This window comes from Nomascus leucogenys, chromosome 7b (genome assembly GCF_006542625.1).
Source record: "Nomascus leucogenys isolate Asia chromosome 7b, Asia_NLE_v1, whole genome shotgun sequence".
Classification (NCBI taxonomy): domain Eukaryota; kingdom Metazoa; phylum Chordata; class Mammalia; order Primates; family Hylobatidae; genus Nomascus; species Nomascus leucogenys.
The window spans coordinates 63147189-63168091 of NC_044387.1; the positions used below are offsets into that span (position 1 = coordinate 63147189).

Below are 20903 nucleotides of genomic sequence, written 5' to 3' on the forward strand. Positions count from 1 at the left end.
GTAAGAAAGGTCCAGGAGTAAAAATCATACCCCAATACTCTGCAAATATGACAGTTCCTTTGACTGCAAACAGGCATGAGAGATCTTTTTGGGGTGACAAAAATGTCCTAAAATGGGATTGTGATGATGACTGCACAACTCTGTAAACTTATTAAAAATCTTGGAATTATATACTTACCATAGTTCATTTTTATTCTAGACAAACTATACCATAATAAATTTCTTTTAGAAAAAACAAATCTTTCCAAAATATGATATTATGGACTAATGATTATGATTCTGGAATAAGAATACAAAAAAAACAGAATGTACATATATAAGCCATTTTATTTTTTTCCATGTTAAATGTGACAATACTTTAAGAGAGTGCCTAATAAAGCCAATATTTTATACTGTATAATTTATGCTGGCCGGGCACGGTGGCTCACGCCTGTAATCCTAGCACTTTGGGAGGCTGAGGCGGGCGGATCACGAGGTCAGGAGATCGAGACCACGGTGAAACCCCATCTCTACTAAAAATACGAAAATTTAGCCGGGCCTGGTGGCGGGCACCTGTAGTCCCAGCTACTCAGAGAGGCTGAGGCAGGAGAATGGCATGAACCCGGGAGGCGGAGCTTGCAGTGAGCCGAGATTGCGCCACTGCACTCCAGCCTGGGCGACAGAGCAAGACTCCGTCTCAAAAAAAAAAAAAGAAAAAAAATTATGCTAATAATTTAAATCTCCTCTTCTATCACTTTAATAGATAATAATCATTAGGTACATATATGCTATGGGCTTAGCATTATGTTAAATGCTAGTTTTTCAGGGATTATATTATTTAATTTTGACAACAACCCTCTGAGGAACAAATATTAATTCAAGATGTAGAAATTGAAGCCTGAGTAGGTTAAGTAACCTGACTTGGATCACACAAACTAGCATAGATGGTAAAACCAGGTTCAAACCTGGGTCTTCACTGTTACACAGTTTGAACTCCTAATTATGGTTTACTATCTCTTGAACATAGTATCAACCCATTTTAAATTTGGAAAAATTAAAATGCTATAATATGGGAAACATCTTTAATTGAATAAGTATTGCTTATAAATATTAAAATAAAATATAATTAAAGATGTTCTCACCTAATTAAAACAAAGTTCATTAGAGATGTATGATTCTATTTTATAACACAAATTGAAGAATTTCAGAATTGTCTCACAGTAAATTATTTTCAACAAAACTATTTTGTCTGAGTCTACTTCCCACAAGAGCTTGCAAACCTAAGTCTTTATCTAGATGCTTGGTGTCTATGAATATCCTGAGGACAGCTGTAGTTTCAGGGCTTGCTTACTAACCACTCTGCACTAAAGTTCCTTCCATTCCTGAGAGGAAGGGAAAAGGATGGCACATTGCATCCAACTATTCTAGGTACTCTGAGATTGCAGAATGTTTTTGTTACCTAGTTTCCATATTTGCTGGAAGTAGAAGTTGCAAAATGATTTTATGAAAACATTTCTCTTATTTTACAACTAAAAAAAAGGAGGAAAGACAAAACAAATATTCAAAAATAAATATAACTGTATTTATCTGTGGCACTGTAACTTATTAACCTTTCCAACACATTCACTGATATGTTTAGATTGATGTCTTCTGCATACATGTCATACTTTCTGTCAGGCACATTATTTACATACAGCTCTACATACCTCATAATCCATGGAATAATTGAAATGGCTACATAATGTTCAACTTTAGTGATGCAGAATAGTTTGCTTATTCATTCATTCATTCAAAATGCTTATAATATTTTACTATTATGAATGGTAATCTATGAACATCTCTGAAAAATTTACACTTTTTATTTTTATTGTGGCCCTATTCCTAAAAAAGTGGGGTTCCTAAGGTGTATTTGAGAGGGCTACAGATAGAAAACTGATAAGGCTACCACTTTAAAAATATTTTTACTGACTACTAGGCAGGACAATTTTAGGCAGATTAATATAGTAACTGACTCTGAGTGCAAATCACATCAATTCACATGTTTTTTAATGGCACAAATAATTTATTTTAAAAATTATACTCTCTTAAAGACCCATAAGGAATTGACTAGACCAATTACATTTTATTTCTCTCTGGTGGACAGCAAAATCCCTTCCTAAGCTAACATTGCACATTTATTAAGAGGATGTTATGTGTTGAACATCTTTTGACTGCTTGAGGGTAAATTAGTATGGAAGAAGAACTTGAGACTAAGGACAGAAGTCTAATTTTCTAGCTCTGGTTCTGTCACTAGCTGCATTGGTGACTCAATCTTTGGTCCTTGGTATTTTCTTTTTCTTTTTTTTTTTGAGACGGAGTCTCGCTGTGTCGCCCAGGCTGGAGTGCAGTGGCGCAATCTCGGCTCACTGCAAGCTCCGCCTCCCGGGTTCACGCCATTCTCCTGCCTCAGCCTCTCCAAGCAGCTGGGACTACAGGCGCCCGCCACCACGCCCGGCTAATTTTTTGTATTTTTAGTAGAGACGGGGTTTCACCGTGGTCTCGATCTCCTGACCTCGTGATCCACCCACCTCGGCCTCCCAAAGTGCTGGGATTACAGGCGTGAGCCACTGTGCCCGGCCCTGGTCCTTGGTATTTTCGTCAATAAAATAAGTAGGAGAATTCATGGTTTCTGGGATCCTTTCTAAGTTCTATGATTTAAAAGATTCTTGGCTGGGCACGGTGGCTCACGCCTATAATCCCAGCACTTTGGGAGGCTGAGGTGGGTGGATCACGAGGTCAGGACATGGAGACCATCCTGGCTAACACGGTGAAACCCCATCTCTACAAAAAAATACAAAAAATTAGCTGGGCATGGTGGCGGGTGCCTGTAGTCCCAGCTACTCAGGAGGCTGAGGCAGGAGAATTGCTTGAACTCAGGAGGCGGAGCTTGCAGTGAGCAGAGATCATGCTGCTGTACTCCAGCCTGGTGACAGAGCGAGACTCTGTCTCAAAAAAAAAAAAAAAAAGCTTCTTAATGTGAAAAAAAGCACAGACTCAACAAGATTATTTTATTATTTCTCAAAATGTCTCTTTAATGGAGTATAAACAACTGACCTTATTAATTAAGCAATGGAAATGAATGTCTCATTTCCTATATCCCCTTTCTCAGCTGTCTTGGCATTTACCCAGTTATAGAAACCAGAAACCTAAGAGTCCTTCAATCCTGCCCAGGCTCCCTCAAGCCCTCAGCCAACTGGATTTAAATTCTGTTAGATATTTCCTTAAAATCTTCAACTCCCCAGGTACCTGCTTTCCCTCATGCCACTATTATAAGAGTCTAATTGTTTGCCATTCTTCTGTTCTCTCTACATTGTCACTCCAAATACTATGATCATGACAGTCTTCAGCTGAAAACCTACCAATTGCAGTATCCGTAGCCTACAGGGTGAACTGCCAGGAGCTGACATAGCAAATAATTGTTTAAGATTTGGTCCTTGCTCCCTGCCCAGCCTAACATCCTTTCACACTCACCTACACTTTAGAAGCTGCTCTGTGTTGCTGGAGTTTATAAGCCAAGGTGCAGTGAATGGCACTATCATTGCCCAGATGTATGTGGGAGTCTTCCTTGATACCTCTGGGTTCTTACCTCCACTCCAAACACACATATAACCCCCAAGTTGTCCCCAAATACCTCTGTAATTTATCTTCTCTCCATCTGTGCTGACACTATAAGCCAATCCAGCTTCCTTCTCTGATGGGGTTACCACAATAATCAATTATTAATGTAAGCCTCATCACAAGGAAGAGGACAATGAAATAATTCAGGTAAAGTCCCCTCTAATAAAGATTTTGCAGTAACAGTATTTATATCATGTAACACAGCCAACTTTTTGATTTCTCCATGACATAAATTCCGTATGTACATTTTTTAAAGTTTGTAATCTTGTAAAAAAAAATGAGATGTTCTACAGTTAGCTTTCAAAGCTCTGAAAAATATAGTATATTTTATTTGTAGATGACTGGCAATTTCTTTGTAGATGACTTTCTTTTCTGCTGTATGCTGCCTTTGATGACTGCCTTTGATGCCTATGATGACTATTAAATATCTAGAAAAACAGACAGCTTTAAAAATATTCTGGAAATCACTTGGCGTTTAACAAGTTCAAAAGTTCCTCCTTGGATTCAGTGAATACTTCTGAGATAACATACTGTGTCATGGTTTAAAATGTTGTTTCAGTTTACAGAAAAGGAGAAATGTAACTTCTGATTTACAGAAAATAAATCCTCAAATCATATTATCTTTAGATATTTAGTTTTAAAAATAAACAGAAAAAATGAATTTTTTTTCTGTAATTTTCATATTAGACTTAACATTTTTACTTTTGAACCCTAATCTTCTTGTTGATTTTTTTTTCTGGTATATCTCTAGGTATACACATATAGCCACAGCTATAGTGAAGACAAGAAAATCTAAGAGTGAGATGTTCAGTGGCTTTCTGAAATCCCACAATAAGACTGGTTACGTATTTTGTCATTTTCAGACTGCCCTCTTCACCAAATTTGACATCACTAAAAATTTGGGGACAGTTTAGCAAACACATTTTGTCATTTACAATTAAAGTCATTTTCTTTAAAATAAATATTTAATTTTCTAAAATTCTGAACTGTCACACTATATACAGTGCCTCTTGCCTAAATATCAGATCATTCTTTGCCTCACAAGCTTTTGGACAGGTTATTGGAAGAATGTCACAACTTGGAAGTGTTAAAGTCACTACTGCATTACTGATATTGAATCAGGTTTTTAAGTTAGCCATTTTTATATAAATTGTCTCCCTTCTTTCAGAAGACATAAAAGTATATTTTCCCTTGCTAGTGAGGTGCAAGGAAACACTAATGTTATACTTGCCAAATAGTTGTTTTCAAAGCCTATAAGACATTTTCCACAAGTGTCTCTTTGTTTCTGTTTCTTTTTCCTAATTCCACAAAAAGTCTCTATGTCTGCTACTTAATTCTGTCACACTGATCTCTTCTTCAGGCATAGTCATTGGTTCTTCCCTTTATTCTTATGGCAGGCAACCCTTTGATGTTATTCATTCCCCCATATATATATGTCCATTCATCAAACACTTATCAAGTTAGGTCCTGGGGATACTGGGCTAAACTGGACAGACATATTTCATATTCTCAGAGCACATACAGTCTAGAGGGATTTTGTACACTGGAGACTTAAAGCAGACTTGGCTTAGACAAGGAGTCAGAAGAAGCTTCCAGGCAGAGATAATTTTTAGCTAAGATCTGTGGTGGTGAGAAAGTTCTCTTCCGGTTCACTATGGAGGGTAGAGGGGAGGGAAAGATGATGGTGTCATGGTGTGAGATGAAGCTGGAGAAGAAACCAGGGCCAGATCACATGTATGTATGATTGCACCTTAGATTTTCTCCTGCAAGCAAGAGGCAGCTAAGAAATTTTTAAAATTATGAAATCACAAGAATATTTGCCTTTAAGAAATATAATTCGAACCAAGATGAGGATAACTGATTGGATGAGAGCCAGTCTGGAAGGAAGGACAGTAATTAAGAAGTTTGGTAGTAGAATATTTAAAAGAGAGTGGTTCTATGGGCAAGGATCATCTTAACCCATGTTTCATTATTAAAATGCATAACTTCCAGATATAGAAGAAGGTAAATTAATTTTAAGTGAAAGCAAGGGAGAAAAAGTTGTCAAGGATTTTCAGGTGCTACACTGAACAGTGGGGTGGATGGTCATACCTTTTTATTAGGAAAATAACCCCCAAAAGAAGCAAGTTTGAGAGCTAAAGGGATGCAAAATGATTCAATATCTCAATCTCAAGGTGTATGGAAGATATGAGTAAAGTGGAGCTACCTGCTAGATATATATTTATAATATTTATAATATTATGTAATAAAATATAAATATATATATATATATATATATACCTCATCACCCATACCTCTACTTCACACGTGAATAATATCCAAAGCTCAGTACTCAAGACTGAATGAGAAATTGGGAATATTATGCATATTAATACAACTTTTTGGTGGTATTACTTCTAAAATTTAACTACCTCTTAACTAAGAAATCTTAGTTTCTTAGTTAAGAAAGAAGTCCTCTTGGCCGGGCGCGGTGGCTCACACCTGTAATCCCAGCACTTTGGGAGGCCGAGGCGGGTGGATCACGAGGTCAGGAGACCGAGACCATCCTGGCTAACACGGTAAAACCCTGTCTCTACTAAAAATACAAAAAATTAGCTGGGCGTGGTGGCGGATGCCTGCAGTCCCAGCTACTCGGGAGGGTGAGGCAGGAGAATGGCGTGAATCCAGGAGGCGGAGCTTGCAGTGAGCCAAGATCGTGCTACCGCACTCCAGCCTGGGCAATAGAGCAAGACAGACAGACAGACGGACAGAGACAGACAGACAGACAGACAGAAAGAAAGAAAGAAAGAAAGAAAGAAAGAGAGAGAGAGAGAGAGAAAGAGAGAGAGAGAAAGAAAGAAAAGAAAAGAAAGAAAGAAAGAAAGAAAGAAAGAAAGAAAGAAAGAAAAGAAGGAAAGAAGGAAGGAAGGAAGGAAGGAAGAAGGAAGGAAGGAAGGAAGGAAGGAAGGAAGGAAGGAAAGAAAGAGAAAGAAAGAAAGAAAGAAAGAAAGAAAGAAAGAAAGAAAATAAAGAAAGAAAGAAAGAGAAAGAAAGGAGGGAGGGAGGAAAGACAGAAGGAAAGAGAGGAAAGAAAGAAAGAAAGAAAGAAAGAAAGAAAGAAAGAAAGAAAGAAAGAAAGAAAGAAAGAAAGAAGGAAAGAAAGAAAGAAATCCTCTTAACTAAGTGTAGTTATACTAAGTGTAGGAATTTATCTAGAAGAAACACCCAGAAATTTGCAAAGATATATGAATAAGGATATACCTTGCAAGTGCAGGTGGTTCTAATAAAAAACTTAGAAACAATCTAAATGACCATCAATAGTGTATTGGTTAGATAATTATGTTAAATCCAATCAATAAAATCCTACTCAGCTTTCAGAAAGAATAAGATTTACATGCACTAAATTGAGAAATTGCCAAAACATTTTCTGTGGAAATGTATCCATTCTATATATTTATATAAATAATAGCTAATATCGATTAAGACCTCATCATGTGCCAGGCACAGTTATAAATGCTTAGTATATAAACTCATCAAATTTTAAGAACCACCCTCTGGGTTAAGCAATATTATTTCCACTTTACAGATGAGGAAACTAAGGTACAGGAAGGTGTGGTAATCTGACTAATATCACAAAGACAGTATGTGACAATCAGAATTCAAATCTACACTGGAAGCAGAGTCTATGAATTATCTGAGATGAAAGTTTCTACCTGTCCCAGAATAGGGGACAGAAAAATTAAAGAGTTACAGAAAAGTCAAGAACATTACATTCTCAACATTTGTTGTTTGTGGACTAAGAGCATCACTGCTAAAATTTAAATAATCTGACATTCCAAGAAGAAATCTTGCTGCAAAGTAGATTAAACTGCTCAGATTGGTTTATTTTAAAGAAGAGGACTAGAACAAGTAGGATTTCAACTATACAAGCCTCTTTATTCTTTGAATTTGTGGACCATAAACAAATTTTGTTTTTTATACAGCTACAATGAAAATGCAGAAGGAGGAAAAACTGCACTACAAATTCACTTATTACAAATTCACTCAGGATCATGTGAAATTGAGCAAAAATTGTGTGTGTGTCTGTTTGTGTATACATATCTATATATAAATATATATAAATTTGCATACCATATATACATACACACACACACAGACACACATTTTTTTTTTTTTTTGAGACAGGGCCTCCCTCTGTCACCCAGAGGCTGGAAGGCAGTGGGGTGATCTTGGCTCACTGCAACCTCCACCTTGCAGACTCAAGTGATCCTTCCACTTTAGTCTCCCAAGTATCTGGAACTAAAGGCACATACTACCAAGCCTGACTAATTTTGGCACTTCTTTGCAGAGACAGTGTTTTGCCATGTTGCTCAGGCTGGTCTCAAACTCCTGAACTCAAGAAAACCACTGGCCTCGGCCTCCCAAAGTCCTGGGATTACAGGCATGAGCCATCACGCCTGGCCTATGGTATGTATATAACTTAAAAATTAGTCATTTTAAACAGTTCTGCAGTTTCGAATTTTTAACAGAAAAAAATATAAGGATGTAGATTATATGTGGAAAAAAAGACTGGAAGAGAGCACCCAATATGCTACCAGTAATTGTTGTTAAGGAAGAATATTACAAGTATGCTTTTAATCTCTTTCTTTTGATTTTTCTGTTTTCCAATAAGCGTATTTCTTTATGAAACTGGAAAATTATCAGTGAAATTATTTATTAAAATATATATCAATACAGGATCAAAGTATTTCTACTTAAAATGTATATGGCTTGGCCGGGCGTGGTGGCTCATGCCTGTAATCCCAGCACTTTGGGAGGCCGAGGTGGGTGGATCACAAGGTCAGGAGATCGAGACCATCCTGGCTAACATGGTGAAACCCCGTCTCTACTAAAAATACAAAAAATTAGCTGGGCGTGGTGGCAGGCACCTGTAGTCCCAGCTACTCGGGAGGCTGAGGCAGGAGAATGGTGTGAACCCGGGAGGCGGAGCTTGCAGTGAGCCAAGATCGCACCACTGCACTCCAGCCTGGGCAACAGAGCAAGACTCTGTCTCAAAAAAAACTACATATATATATATATGGCTTGACTTATGAGTTCATACAAAATAGTAAGCATAGTTAAGATCTCAGACTCTAAATTGCACTGTCAATGACTGACAAGTCAAAGGTCTAAGTGGAATCTAGAGATCATGCTAGAAATAGAAAGAAAAAAAAATCCAAGTATGGAAAAAATGAATTACCATCCCCAATCAAATAAGACAATCACATTGCTTTCATTGAATGCTTTCAAATCACTCACTCTCTTTCATAAAAAGAAATAAAAATTTTTATTCTTAAGAATGGAAGTGAAGGTGATTAAAACAAATATTTTTGTAACTACTGATTAGTCTGCTCATTTGTTACTGGCGAAGGCATAGAAATGCGAATTGATGTTTTGCATCTCCCAAATTAATTAGTGGTTAATAATTCTATCAGAAAAACACATTTCAAAGGTAACAGTCTAAGGTTTTGCCTCCAGTTCTCCCATTCCTAGTTTATCAGATGCCTACTATGTTATAGGTTATGGACAGCTTATTTCCCTGATATGATTTTCCCCTTTTTATGTAAGAAGCCTCCTCTTTATAATAGAGAATAAGAAAATATCTACCCTTATTCCTCCTTACAGTAGTAAGAAAAATTTTCAGTCCCAGAGTTTTTGCCCTGTGACCGTAACCACTGATCTTATAGGAGATAAGGCTGCTTTAACTCTCTGTGTTGTTTGCTGTGGTCTGAATGTTTGTGTTCCTCAACATTCATATGTTGAAACCTAATCATGAAGGTGATAATATTAGCAAGTGGAGCCTTTGAGAGGTGATGAGGTCATAAGGAATTTGTCCGGGTAATGGGAGGCCCCTGAGAGCTGCCTTGCCCTTCTACCAGGTCAGGGTACAGCTAGAAGGTGCCATCTATGAGGTATGGGCTCTCATCAGACACTGAATCTGCTGGTGCCTTGATTTTGGACTTCCTATTGTCCAGAACTGAGGGCCATAAGTTTCAGTTGTTTATAAATTACCTAGTTAAGATATTTTGTTAGCAGCAGGAATAGACTAAAACCTTGTTTTACTTTTCTTTAAAAAAGGTCCCCAGGCTGGGTGCAGTGGCTCACACCTGTAATCCCGGCACTTTGGGAGGCTGAGGCGGTGGATCACGAGTTCCAGACCAGCCTGGTCAATATGGTAAAACCCCATCCCTACTAAAAATACAAAAAAATTAGCCGGGCATGGTAGCATATGCCTGTAGTCCCAGCTACTTAGGAGGCTGAGGCAGAAGAATCCCTTGAACCTGGGAGGCGGAGGTTGCAGTGAGCCGAGATTGCACCCCTGTACTCCAGCCTGGGTGACAGAGTGAGACTCCATCTCAAAAAAAAAAAAAAAAGTCCCCAAATTCCAGCACAGGCTGTAGCTGTTGCAAGATCAAGTACAGCCTGCCACAGTCTTATCAGTAACATTTTAGTTTATTTTTCTTAATACTTTTCAAGGTGATTTTTTTTTTCTTTTCTGATTGAAATCTGGAGGAAGCAAATGTTCATTATGAGCATCTGAAGCATATTCGGGGAAGGTGGGTGTGTAACTAGGGTAATTACTCAAGACAGGCATTTAAATTAGGACCACTTGCAGGGCATTAGTTCGGTGGTTCCAAATGAATACATAGATAGTAACAAATTAAAATTCTCAAGAAGAAGCTAACATGCCCTTCACAGGCTTTATTTTTTTATTTTAACAAAGCGTCTTGGTTTTAATTAGTTACTTTTTCATGTTAATGATCCTACTTTTAGGTCATGCTCCTAGTTAGTGAAAGTTCTGTCTGAATCTGATGTTCCTGACATCAAGGCAGGTGGATTGCCTGAGGTCAGGAGTTCAAGACCAGCCTGGCCAAAATTGTGAAACCCTACCTCTACTAAAAATACAAAATTAGCCAGGGTGTGGTGGTGTACACCTGTAGTCCCAGCTACTTGGGAGGACCAGAGACAGGAGAATCTCTTGAACCCGGGAGGCAGAGGTTGCAGTGAGCCAAGATCTTGCCATTGTACTCCAGAGTAGGCAACAAGAGCAAAACTCTGTAAAGAGAAGGGAAGGGAAGGGGAGGGGAGGGGAGGGGAGGGGAGGGGAGGGGAGGGGAGGGGAGGGGAGGGGAAGGGAGGGGAGGGAAGGGAGGGGAGGGGAGGGGAGAGGAGGGAGGGAGGAGAAGGGAGGGAAAGGGAGGGGAAGGGAGGGGAAGGGAGGGGAAGGGAGGGAAGGGGAGGGAAGGGGAGGGAAGGGGAGGGAAGGGGAGGGGAGGGAAGGGAACAAAAAAGCTGGGTGTGGTGGCTCATGCCTGTAATCCCAACACTTTGGAGGGCCAAGGTGTGCAGATCCCTAGAGCCCAGGAGTTAAGACCAGATTGAACAAGATGTTGAAACCCCGTCTCCACAAAAAAAATATAAAAGTTAGTTGGGTGTGGTTGTGTGCACCTGTAATTCCAGCTACTTGGGAGGCTGAGACAGGAGAATCACTTGAACCCAGGAGGTGGAGGTTGCAGTGAAGGGAGATAGCACTAATGCACTCCAGCCTAGGTGATAGAGTAAGACTCCATCAGAAAAAGAAAAAGTTTACAGAAAGCAAATATATGTTACATGTTGTAGGAATAAATTTTCCTTTCTTTTAAACAATACTAAAAGTAAAAACTTGATTCATATTTTGAGGGAGAAATCCACAAACTTTCATATGGTGTTGGAGTAAATCAACTGACACTAGGTACAAGTAGGCGTTTGATGTTACAAGAGAATACAGAAGTTACAAACATGCTAATTTGGGTCTATTAAAAAATGTGTAATTAGAATTTTGGTCATCTTAGAAAGATATCAAGTTTTCAATATGAAATCCTCTATGATATGTTCGAATGTATGTGTCTGTATGTTACTCAAGCCCAGATTGTCCAAGATCAAAATTCTTATGGCTTTACTCTCACATGTGGTTCCATTTTGCAGCACTCTAATGAGTTTTGGGATTCTCTAAACAAAAATTTCCAGTAAGTGAGTTGTAACACTTTATCTCAATAAATATTCTTTTACTTAGATTTCCTTTCCTCTTGATATATATACCAATTGAAGTTCTATATAGTTTTTCAAGCTCAACTCGTCTGTGTAGCTATTTGTTTTTATTCTCCAAACCTTTTATCTGTCTTCAGACAGCACTACTCACTCATAGCTATATCAGTAGTTCTCAACCCTGGCTACACATTAGGCTCACCTGGGAAGCTTTTAAAATGTATCAATGCCTGGGTCCCACTACCAAAGGCTTTGACTTAATTTGTCTGGGGTGATATCCTGTTATAAATAAAAGGTTTTAAAGCTCCAAAGGTGATTCTAGTGTGCAGCCAAGGTTGGTAACCCCTGCTTTCTATATTATTAATCTTATCGCATTATGATTATTTGTGAAACTTTTTCTCCCATTCTGGTTTTTAGCACTTTTAAGTCAGCAACTATATCTGATTTATATGTGAATTCCAATGCCTGTTGTATTTGATTTATAGCATACTTATATATAGAAGGTGCTCCATCTCTTATTCAAGGAAAGCACAACGTATTACAGAAACGTCGTACAAGAAAAAACCTAATACATTACTGTGGCCTAGTAAGGCTACAAGAGAAGCAAAAGTAAAATATTAGGGAGGAGAGCCAAATCAACTTGAAAAATCAGGAAAGCCTAATTATAAGCATGAAATTTTCACATGGACCATGTGTAGAATTTTGAATAGGATTATGTAAATGGCTTTCACAAAAAGAAATGAAAAATAGTAGAAAATGAGGAGAACAGAATAATTTCTTGTAAAAGGAAACAGAACGAGGAAAAAGGAAAATGTAGAAATACATGAAGCCCATTTAGGAAATAGTTTATACAGCGTTTTAGAAACAACAATAGAAGGAGTAGGTGATGAGGGTAGACACTGGTGGGCAAAATCATGGATGCTTTGAATGCCCAATGGATAAGTATGGACTCCTCAAAGTTCCTAAGCACAAGAGTAAGGTACTCAGATACTGTGCTTTAGAAGTTCAATCTCTCTAATTATCTTGTAACTTTTAATAAATATGGTTGTATGACCTGAATTGCTTTATATAAATACTGTAAGCAATGTTCTTATGCTAAAATCCTTTTCATTATGTGGCCAATGTATTAATCCCAAAAGAGATTACCAAGGGACATAAATTATGTCTTTTCTCAGATGACAGTATTTTATTGGCTTAGCTGAAAAAAAAAAATAAACGAAGGTGAAATAGTACAATGGTTGTGGTAGTTCCCAAAAAACTTGGTCTAAAAGATGAGGCAAAGAAAAATTTCCTCACTTGTGATTTCATGTCCTGCAAAATGTCATTGTTTACTTTAACCTAAAGCCCAAATTACTCATTTCATGTAGTCTTTTTACTTCTATACATTGCTGTTGACTGACAAATGGAATATTTGTTGCTGAAAAAGCCTGCAGAAAAAGTATTGGCATGGTGCGATACTCTGTAATCATTAATTCTCTGCTCAAGTCAGCTCTTAATTTAAGGGGTAGGCTGACAGCCATGCTCACCAGTATATTGCCTCAGCAAGCTGTATTTGTCCCAGACCACTGCCCCATGGAGAATTATTTTAAGATCCACAAAGTTCTTTTTTTATTTCTTTTAAAATCTTTATTGTATTTTATCAATAAAGCAATGAAACACAAATGAAAAATTTAAAGCAATCAGTGTTTACAAGCATTGAACACGTTTTTACTTTTATCTTAAAATTAACCCAAGATCTGTGAGTGTGTGTGTGTGTGTGTGTTGATATGTAACATCCCAGTGAAAAGTGAAGAAAAGTGAAGGATTCAAATATTTATGCAAATATTTAAACCTTAAGAAATATTATTTAGAGTCTAACCATAGAACTCAACAGTTGTCTTTAACAGAAATATGTTTCATAAAATTAGAGGGTTAGGTTCCATATTTCACATATTGATGCTTTCTATGCTCAACAGGATTCTGACTGCCCTATGGGCAGTTTTGAGTCTTCTAATTGGGTTATACACTTTAAAATTTAATTGAGGGAAAAAAATAGATTAAGTCAACTCTGGAGGCTGAGACATAGTTCCAGACAAGATGAAGTAAATGCAATCTATTTTACTTCCCCTGTTAATCACAATGAAACACTCCAGACAAAACATATATGTCACCTATCAAAAGACTCTAAAAGGTAGACTAAAGGAGGTATATTGGTTAGGGGCCTCAGGACTTAAGGAATATGACGGTGAGTTCCACGGGATTTTTCTTGCCTCCTATAATGTCCCAAACTGGGTGCCACAGAATTTCTCAATGCAGCAAAGCACCAACAAAAAAATAGAACCCAGGAAAAGCCAAAGAACCTGGAACAGGGTGGCCCAGCCATACCAACCTGTTCTGGGGGTGAATACCACAAAAATGTCATGCCCCTCCCCCACTAGAAGAATGGTACAGTAGGAAATCAGTGAGAAACACCCTTCATCCCCACTCAGATTCCATGGGCAAAACCCTGTCTTCCATCATATCCCCACTTCAGTAGGGATGGCATCCCTTGCCCCATGGGGCCTATGGTTTGAATTAACTTCCAACTCCCATAAAGTAAACAGGAGATGCCTCTCCCCTGCAGAGCCCATGGTTGAAACTTTGGCTTCCACTCCCCACTGCAATAATATTTGTGAGAAGGGTGTGAATATTAATGGGTAACCTGAGGGAGCTTCTTTGTGGTGATGAAACAGTTCTATATCATGTTTATAATAGTGATGGTTACTCTAATCTACCCATGCAATATAATTTTATAAAACTATAAACCTTTCCCCACCAAAAAGCAAACAAACAAAAATGAACAAAAAATAGAAAAATCAGAATAAGAACTATAACTGAGTTAATATTGTACCAAAGTCAATTCCTTAAAAGGAAAAAAGAAAAATATATATGTATTGGTAGTTTATATATTTATATAATAGTAAGTCAATTATTCAATTCTAACCTCCTTTAAATGCTTTCTTCCTAAACATCTTGGCACCAAAAAACAAATTTTGTATTTGATAAATGTGATAAAACTTTAAAAATTTTTCTGGTTTTGGCACTCAAACAAATTTTCTAATACTATTACTAAATCAACTGTGACTAAAGAATGACTATTTTTCCCGAACTTTCAAAATTTGGATTCTTCAACAGACACCAGGACCTACTTAAGGGTGGAGGGTAGAGGAGGATGAGGATTGAAAATCTACCTATTAGATACTATGCTTATTACCTAGGTGGCAAAATAACCTGTACACCAAATCCCTGTGACATGCAATTCACCATGGTTAAAAAAAGAAAGAAAAAAATTAAAGAAAAAACCTGCACACATACCCTTGGAATCTAAAAGTAAAAAAAAAAAAAAAAAAAAAAAAAAAAAAATCAGGATTCTTAACTTAAGAAGAGTAACTATTTGAAAAGGAGTTATTCTTCATACCTGGATAATGCACTTTATGTTTTACATGAGCGTGGTCATAACCAGAGAATATTATAGGATAACCTCAACTGATGAGACATGGGAGAGAACAATAAACCACTGCTGCAAAAGCTTTATCAGGCAATATTTAAAAGCATGTAAAAACAAAAACTGGGGAAAGAGTATATTCAAATTATAAATAATAGTGGTAATACTCATGCCTTTTCCCTAAGGAACAGAACATAGAATTCTGTATTGTTGTGTCTTTTTCAAGTGGCACAATTAAATGTGCCTCAGGCCAGCATGGAAATTACTAGTAGGGTAAAAATCATAAATTAGGAGCCATATTCTCCATTCAGTATCTTTGGCTCCACAGTGAAGTTAGACTGTATTTCTAGCTAAATCTCTGCACACTCCTTTGAGCAAGCAATAGTTGACACTAGAATATCACCCCTTAGTCATATGACTTCCGGAAGATTTTCTGCCATCGCAATGCCACTCAGTAAGCAAGACACTTAGGCAATTTGTTTAATCTAATTTCTTCTCTGGTAGTTTTGAGATATTTAACAACTCTATGTTACTAAAGAAGTTAATACGTCAAGAACTATACATTCTGATGGACCAATCTTCTTTATTCTAACCTTGTATACAGACTTCCCCAAAGGGGAGATGTTATTAATGGAATCTGTGCTTTCCTCCTGTCTTTACTTACTTTCTTCTTTCTGTTTCAAATCTATGGAGTAGTTTCCGAAGACCACCATTCTTAAATCCCTGAAAATGGGCCGCTGGGGCTCCCACAGTGATGACATCGTAGAGAGCATCTGGAATAGAAACAGACAAGGAGATGAACACTTTGCAAACATTTATTTCCATCACGCTGTTTGCATTGAAGCATACCTACTGTAGGAAGTATGAGAAATTATTCTGTTTAATTTTGCAGGAATAACTACGAACTCACATCTCAAGGGGGAAACAGGAGCTGATAATCAATCTTTCTAAAAGCCACCTGTGCACCTAAACAAGATATAATATTTTCCTGATTTATGACTACATCTTAATTATATGCTACAGTGTAGAACTGTGTGTTCTCTCATTATTCTATATACTTACCGAGATAACATGTTAATTGCTCTTTTGTGTATTTTACTTTATTGAGTTTTGCATCATTTAATTTGCAATCATGTTGAAATTCAACAATAATGAACAATATTTCAACCAAATTTTACACAGAAAAAAAACAAAATATTAAGCATTTTAACTCAAGGGCAGATTAGTACTAGTGCATTTTAAAAAATCTATACAGAGTACTTTCCTGATTGTGTATACTAAATCTTACACAACTTCAAATAGATGCTTTTGCAATTTCCTTAGGTGACATAGAAAGAATACACAAAATGTTTCTTGTTCTGTTTTCTAGTAAGACACTTTGTTTTTATAACAAAAAATCCATACACTTAAATTGAAACTTAATCCTTTGATCTTTTGAAGCCACAAACATATTAAGTTTATGGCTTCAAAACATGCCATCATTTTTACATTCTAATGCAAAGTATCCCCATAAGAAGGAAGACAGAGTGAATGCTCTCTTGTTAAACTACATTTTATTTGAGAAACCTAATTTCATAGTAGATCCTTTTCAAATTGATTTTGCTATTGACACTTTGGTCGTTCTTCAGATCTCATTTACTAGGAAAATATAAATTATTTTATTAGCTTCAGGTAAACACCATAACTTCTTCAGAGTAGTTCAATCCAGATGCATCTAAAATTTTCTTTCAATAAAAAATGTCTTCAAGTGAAAGATGTCAGCAGCATTCAGAAAATGCAAGATCACAAGAAAGAATACAACACAAACCAACCCGTCAATAAGGCATACAATGAAAATCACTTAATAGTTCACTGTGTCCTCTTTAAAAAGTCACTAATAAACTAGAAGTCAGCTCTTATTAAGATAGCAGAATATTAGTTCTGTAAGAAATTCAAATATTTTCTAGTCCAGGGTATCTTAACCTAGGGCTAAGATATTGATTTCAGGGTGTCCAAGAATGTTTGTTAATTACATAATTACATCTGTTCTATGTCATGGAAAGGGATCACAGCTTTCTCAAAGGCTCGCGAGATCACCCCAAAGTTACCAACATTATGTTCTAGTCCACCTTCATTTATCTGTTAAGAATCCTGAGGATCATTACAAGCTAACTGCTTTGTCCATTTATCTGATAAGAAGGCTGAGGATCATTAGAAGTTAACTGCTTTGTCTAAAACCCCAAGGATTTTACACTCAGGGACTTCTGGCTTCTAACTCAGTGACAGAGAGTCAGTGTTCCCTGGTAGTTTAAGTTACTGATGGGAACCTGAGTCACTGGCTTTGGATTCCTGATCTGCCACTTATTTAGCTTCTCTATGTCTCAGTTTCCTCACCTATAAAATGTAGTTGAAAGTAGCTAAAAGTGGTAAGCATTTAGTAAATGTTATCTATGATTATTATTTTCTGTATAAGAAACAATCCTACCAATTAAAGGTGATATATTAACTTTTGTCTATTTCCCCATAAAAATAAACTTTTGAGTCTGAAAAGACAAATGATGCTGGGGCTCAGTCTTCTGAATTGAATGAGTTCCCATGTTAATTTAAATGCAAAAAGACAAATTATCATGACAATGCAACAAAATATGCAGCATTTCTGCCAAAAACTGGGTGACCAGCAATACCAACAATATACAAAATGACTAAAAATATTATTCAGCCTTTAAAACGATGGAAACTCTGCCATCTGCAACAAAATGAATGAGCCTGGAGAACAATATGCTAAGTGAAATAAGGCAGTTCCAGGACAAACACTCCACTTTCATGAGGTTTTCAAAATAGTCAACCTCATAAAAGCAGAGAATATAATGGTGGCTGTCAAGAAATGGAGACGGGGAATGCAAAGTTGTTATTCAATAGGCATAAAGTTTCAGTTATGCAAAATAAGTTCCAGAGACATGCTGTACAACATAGTGTCTATAGTTAATAACACTGTATTATTCACTTAAAAATGTATTAAGAGGGTATATCTCATGTTAAGTGTTCTTAAAACAGCATCAGGAACCAAAAAAAGGCCACAAAAAAGCCTTTTAGGCTTGATGGATTTGTCTGTTACCTTAATTGTGGTGATAGTTTCTTGGGGGTATGCCTATGTCCAAATTCATCAAGTTGTAAAAATATACGCAGGTTTTTGTAGGTCAATTTTACTTCGGTAAAGCTTTCAATAAAAAGCTTTTTTTTATTGAAAATAAAAAATGTAAACATATAGTTTTTAAAAAAATGTAGACATATATTCCACTAAGCCTAAACTAAATGTATTCTCAGTTCAACTTCCCCAAAAACATTGCCTGTAGCCTCTCTAGAACTACCCAATAAGAAGGGAAAGAAAAGGGAGGGGAAATCTGAATAGAGACAGAACTCTGAATTAATGAAAGTTTAAATAACTAACTTTTGCCAAATTTGCAAAAACATTTGACCACAAGCATATTTGTAATTCCTTGTAGTGTCTTATAAGAGGACTACGCAAGTGGCAGGCCCTGACGCTTTAGCTGTTTCAGCTTTACGGTGAATCTGTGTCTTCAATTCATCCATAATTTTAGCATCCTCCAAAGCTACTCTCTGGGAACAGACACAGTCTCTATTCATCCACCTCACTGCTCATGAGAATTCTAGACATCTATGAAGAAACCGAGACATTTTGAAATAGAAGGTAAAGGAGAAGCAGCATGTTGTTTGAATAGCCTCCTCCTCTCATAAAAAAGAGCTGATTGTTTATTCTTAAATCTAAATGAAGGAGTTTGTGTTTCTATAGAACCATCTATATTATAACTCCTAAAGTTATGAACAAGGTGTTCTGTAAGTTCCGACGTTTTCTTTTCATTCTATTTTCTATTTACGAACTCATCCCTTTTAGGGTTTTCACACCATATTTTTACCAAGGACTATGAAATCTCTTGACTAGTTCTGACCTCTTCCAAACAAAATAATCCAATTCCTAACTGCTTTTATGGGCACGTCTGAGTGTCAAAGCCTATTAAGCTTAACATGTTCTAACTCTTGATCCTAACTGGCTCTTCCTTCCTGATTCCCTGTGACAAATACAGATAACACATTCCTTTAAGCATCCAAGAGTAGAGTCCTCAAGATCATATTTGACTCCTCTCCTTCCCTCATCATTATATCTCACCAGTTCTAACAATTCTGTTACAAAAATTTAATTATTTCTGTTCATGTTACTTATCTTTATCTTAGTGCTCACCTTCCCCATTTCTTGTCAGGATGACTACTGCCTCTCAGTGTTAGCCTCTCTGCATCCACAACGCAGTAGTTCACTTTTATATGAGTGGCCGGTTGGTTACTGTATCTGAAACGCAGCCTTCAGTACTTAATTCCTCCTTATAAATGTTCATAGAAGAACATTAAAACATCTCAAGGCCATATTTAGGTCATTTATGACCTGGGTCCAATTCTTCCTTGGTCACATCATCCAGTGTATTATAAGCACCATGAAAGTGAAAATTATTGTAATCCCAGCACTGTGGGAGGCTGAGGAGGGCAGATCACTTGAGGCCAGGAGTTTGAGACCAGGCTGGCCAACATGATGAAACCCCGTCTCTACTAAAAATACAAAAAATTAGCCGGGGGTGGTGGCAGGCACCTGTAATCCCAGCTACTGGGGAGGCTGAGGCAGGAGAATCACATGAACCTGGGAGGCAGAGGTTGCAGTGAGCTGAGATCACACCGCTGTACTCTAGCCTGGGCAATAAGAGTGAAACTCCATCTCAAAAAAAAAAAAAAAGAATGAAAGAAAGTGAAACTTATTGTAGTCATTCATTTTGAAGAGTATATCCTCAATGCTTGGCACACGGGAGGTACTCCTCATTTATAGCATGATTGCCTGTTGTCCAGTTACAACAGCACTTCCACATTTCTTGAAGTCTTTACATCTTCATCTTTGTGTTCTCTGACTTGGATATTTTTCCATCCTAACCTCCCTCCCATTTCTTTGCCACTGAAATTCCACTGCTCTTTTGCAATCAAACTCAATTACCACCTTCTCTGTGAAGCCTTTCTGAATATTCCAGTCAGAATAATAATTTTTATCTATACTTCCACATTGCTTTGTCTTTACCTTGAAGATTTAATTCCTTATGATAGTTTCTATATTCAAATAAAATAATGAATATGGTCACAGAATTGTTAACAATTGCTTTAAGACTCATATTCTTCACTGGATATATGTTATTTGTGGATAAGAATTATATTTAGTAAATAACAACGTTAATAATAATGATGGCAACAATATAGTAAGATCACAATAAAAGTTACTACATGAATGAATAATTATGACAACAGCTGGCATTTACTCAGTGCATACCTGAATAGTTACTTTAGTAGATACTCTATTTTCAGGATCTCATTTAATTTTCAAAATAATACTATAAGATAAATATTATTTCCCCAACTTTATAGATAATAAAACAGATTCTCCATGAGATTAAATAATTTGTCTAGTCTTACGCTGGTAAGTTTTGGATCTGATATATTTTCCAAAGTCTGATTCACTAAACAAAAAAACTTATACTGTAAACAACCTTCCACGTCTTAGTCACGCTTAGATTTTCCATTAGCTGCAGCAACAATGAGCATATACTGGATGCTCGATAAAGCTGATTTGTGTTAACATTCTAGATGTTTATTTCTAAAATGGAGATTTTTTGTGATCACATCAAAAAGAAGACTAAACATTCATTGTTAATTGTGGTCTCAGAGGGCAAGAAAA

General features: G+C 36.9%; 1 protein-coding gene across 5 annotated transcripts in view; it reads right to left on the bottom strand.

The window, feature by feature from the left end:
• INPP4B (inositol polyphosphate-4-phosphatase type II B) overlaps positions 1-20903 on the bottom strand; it is an 837221-nt gene that overhangs the window by 155753 nt on the left and 660565 nt on the right. For all 5 annotated transcript variants that reach the window (XM_003257752.4, XM_030816186.1, XM_030816183.1 and 2 more), the window contains exon 15: positions 15807-15915. In XM_003257752.4, coding sequence (XP_003257800.1) covers positions 15807-15915 — 109 coding nt within the window. The remainder of the gene's footprint in view (positions 1-15806; positions 15916-20903) is intronic.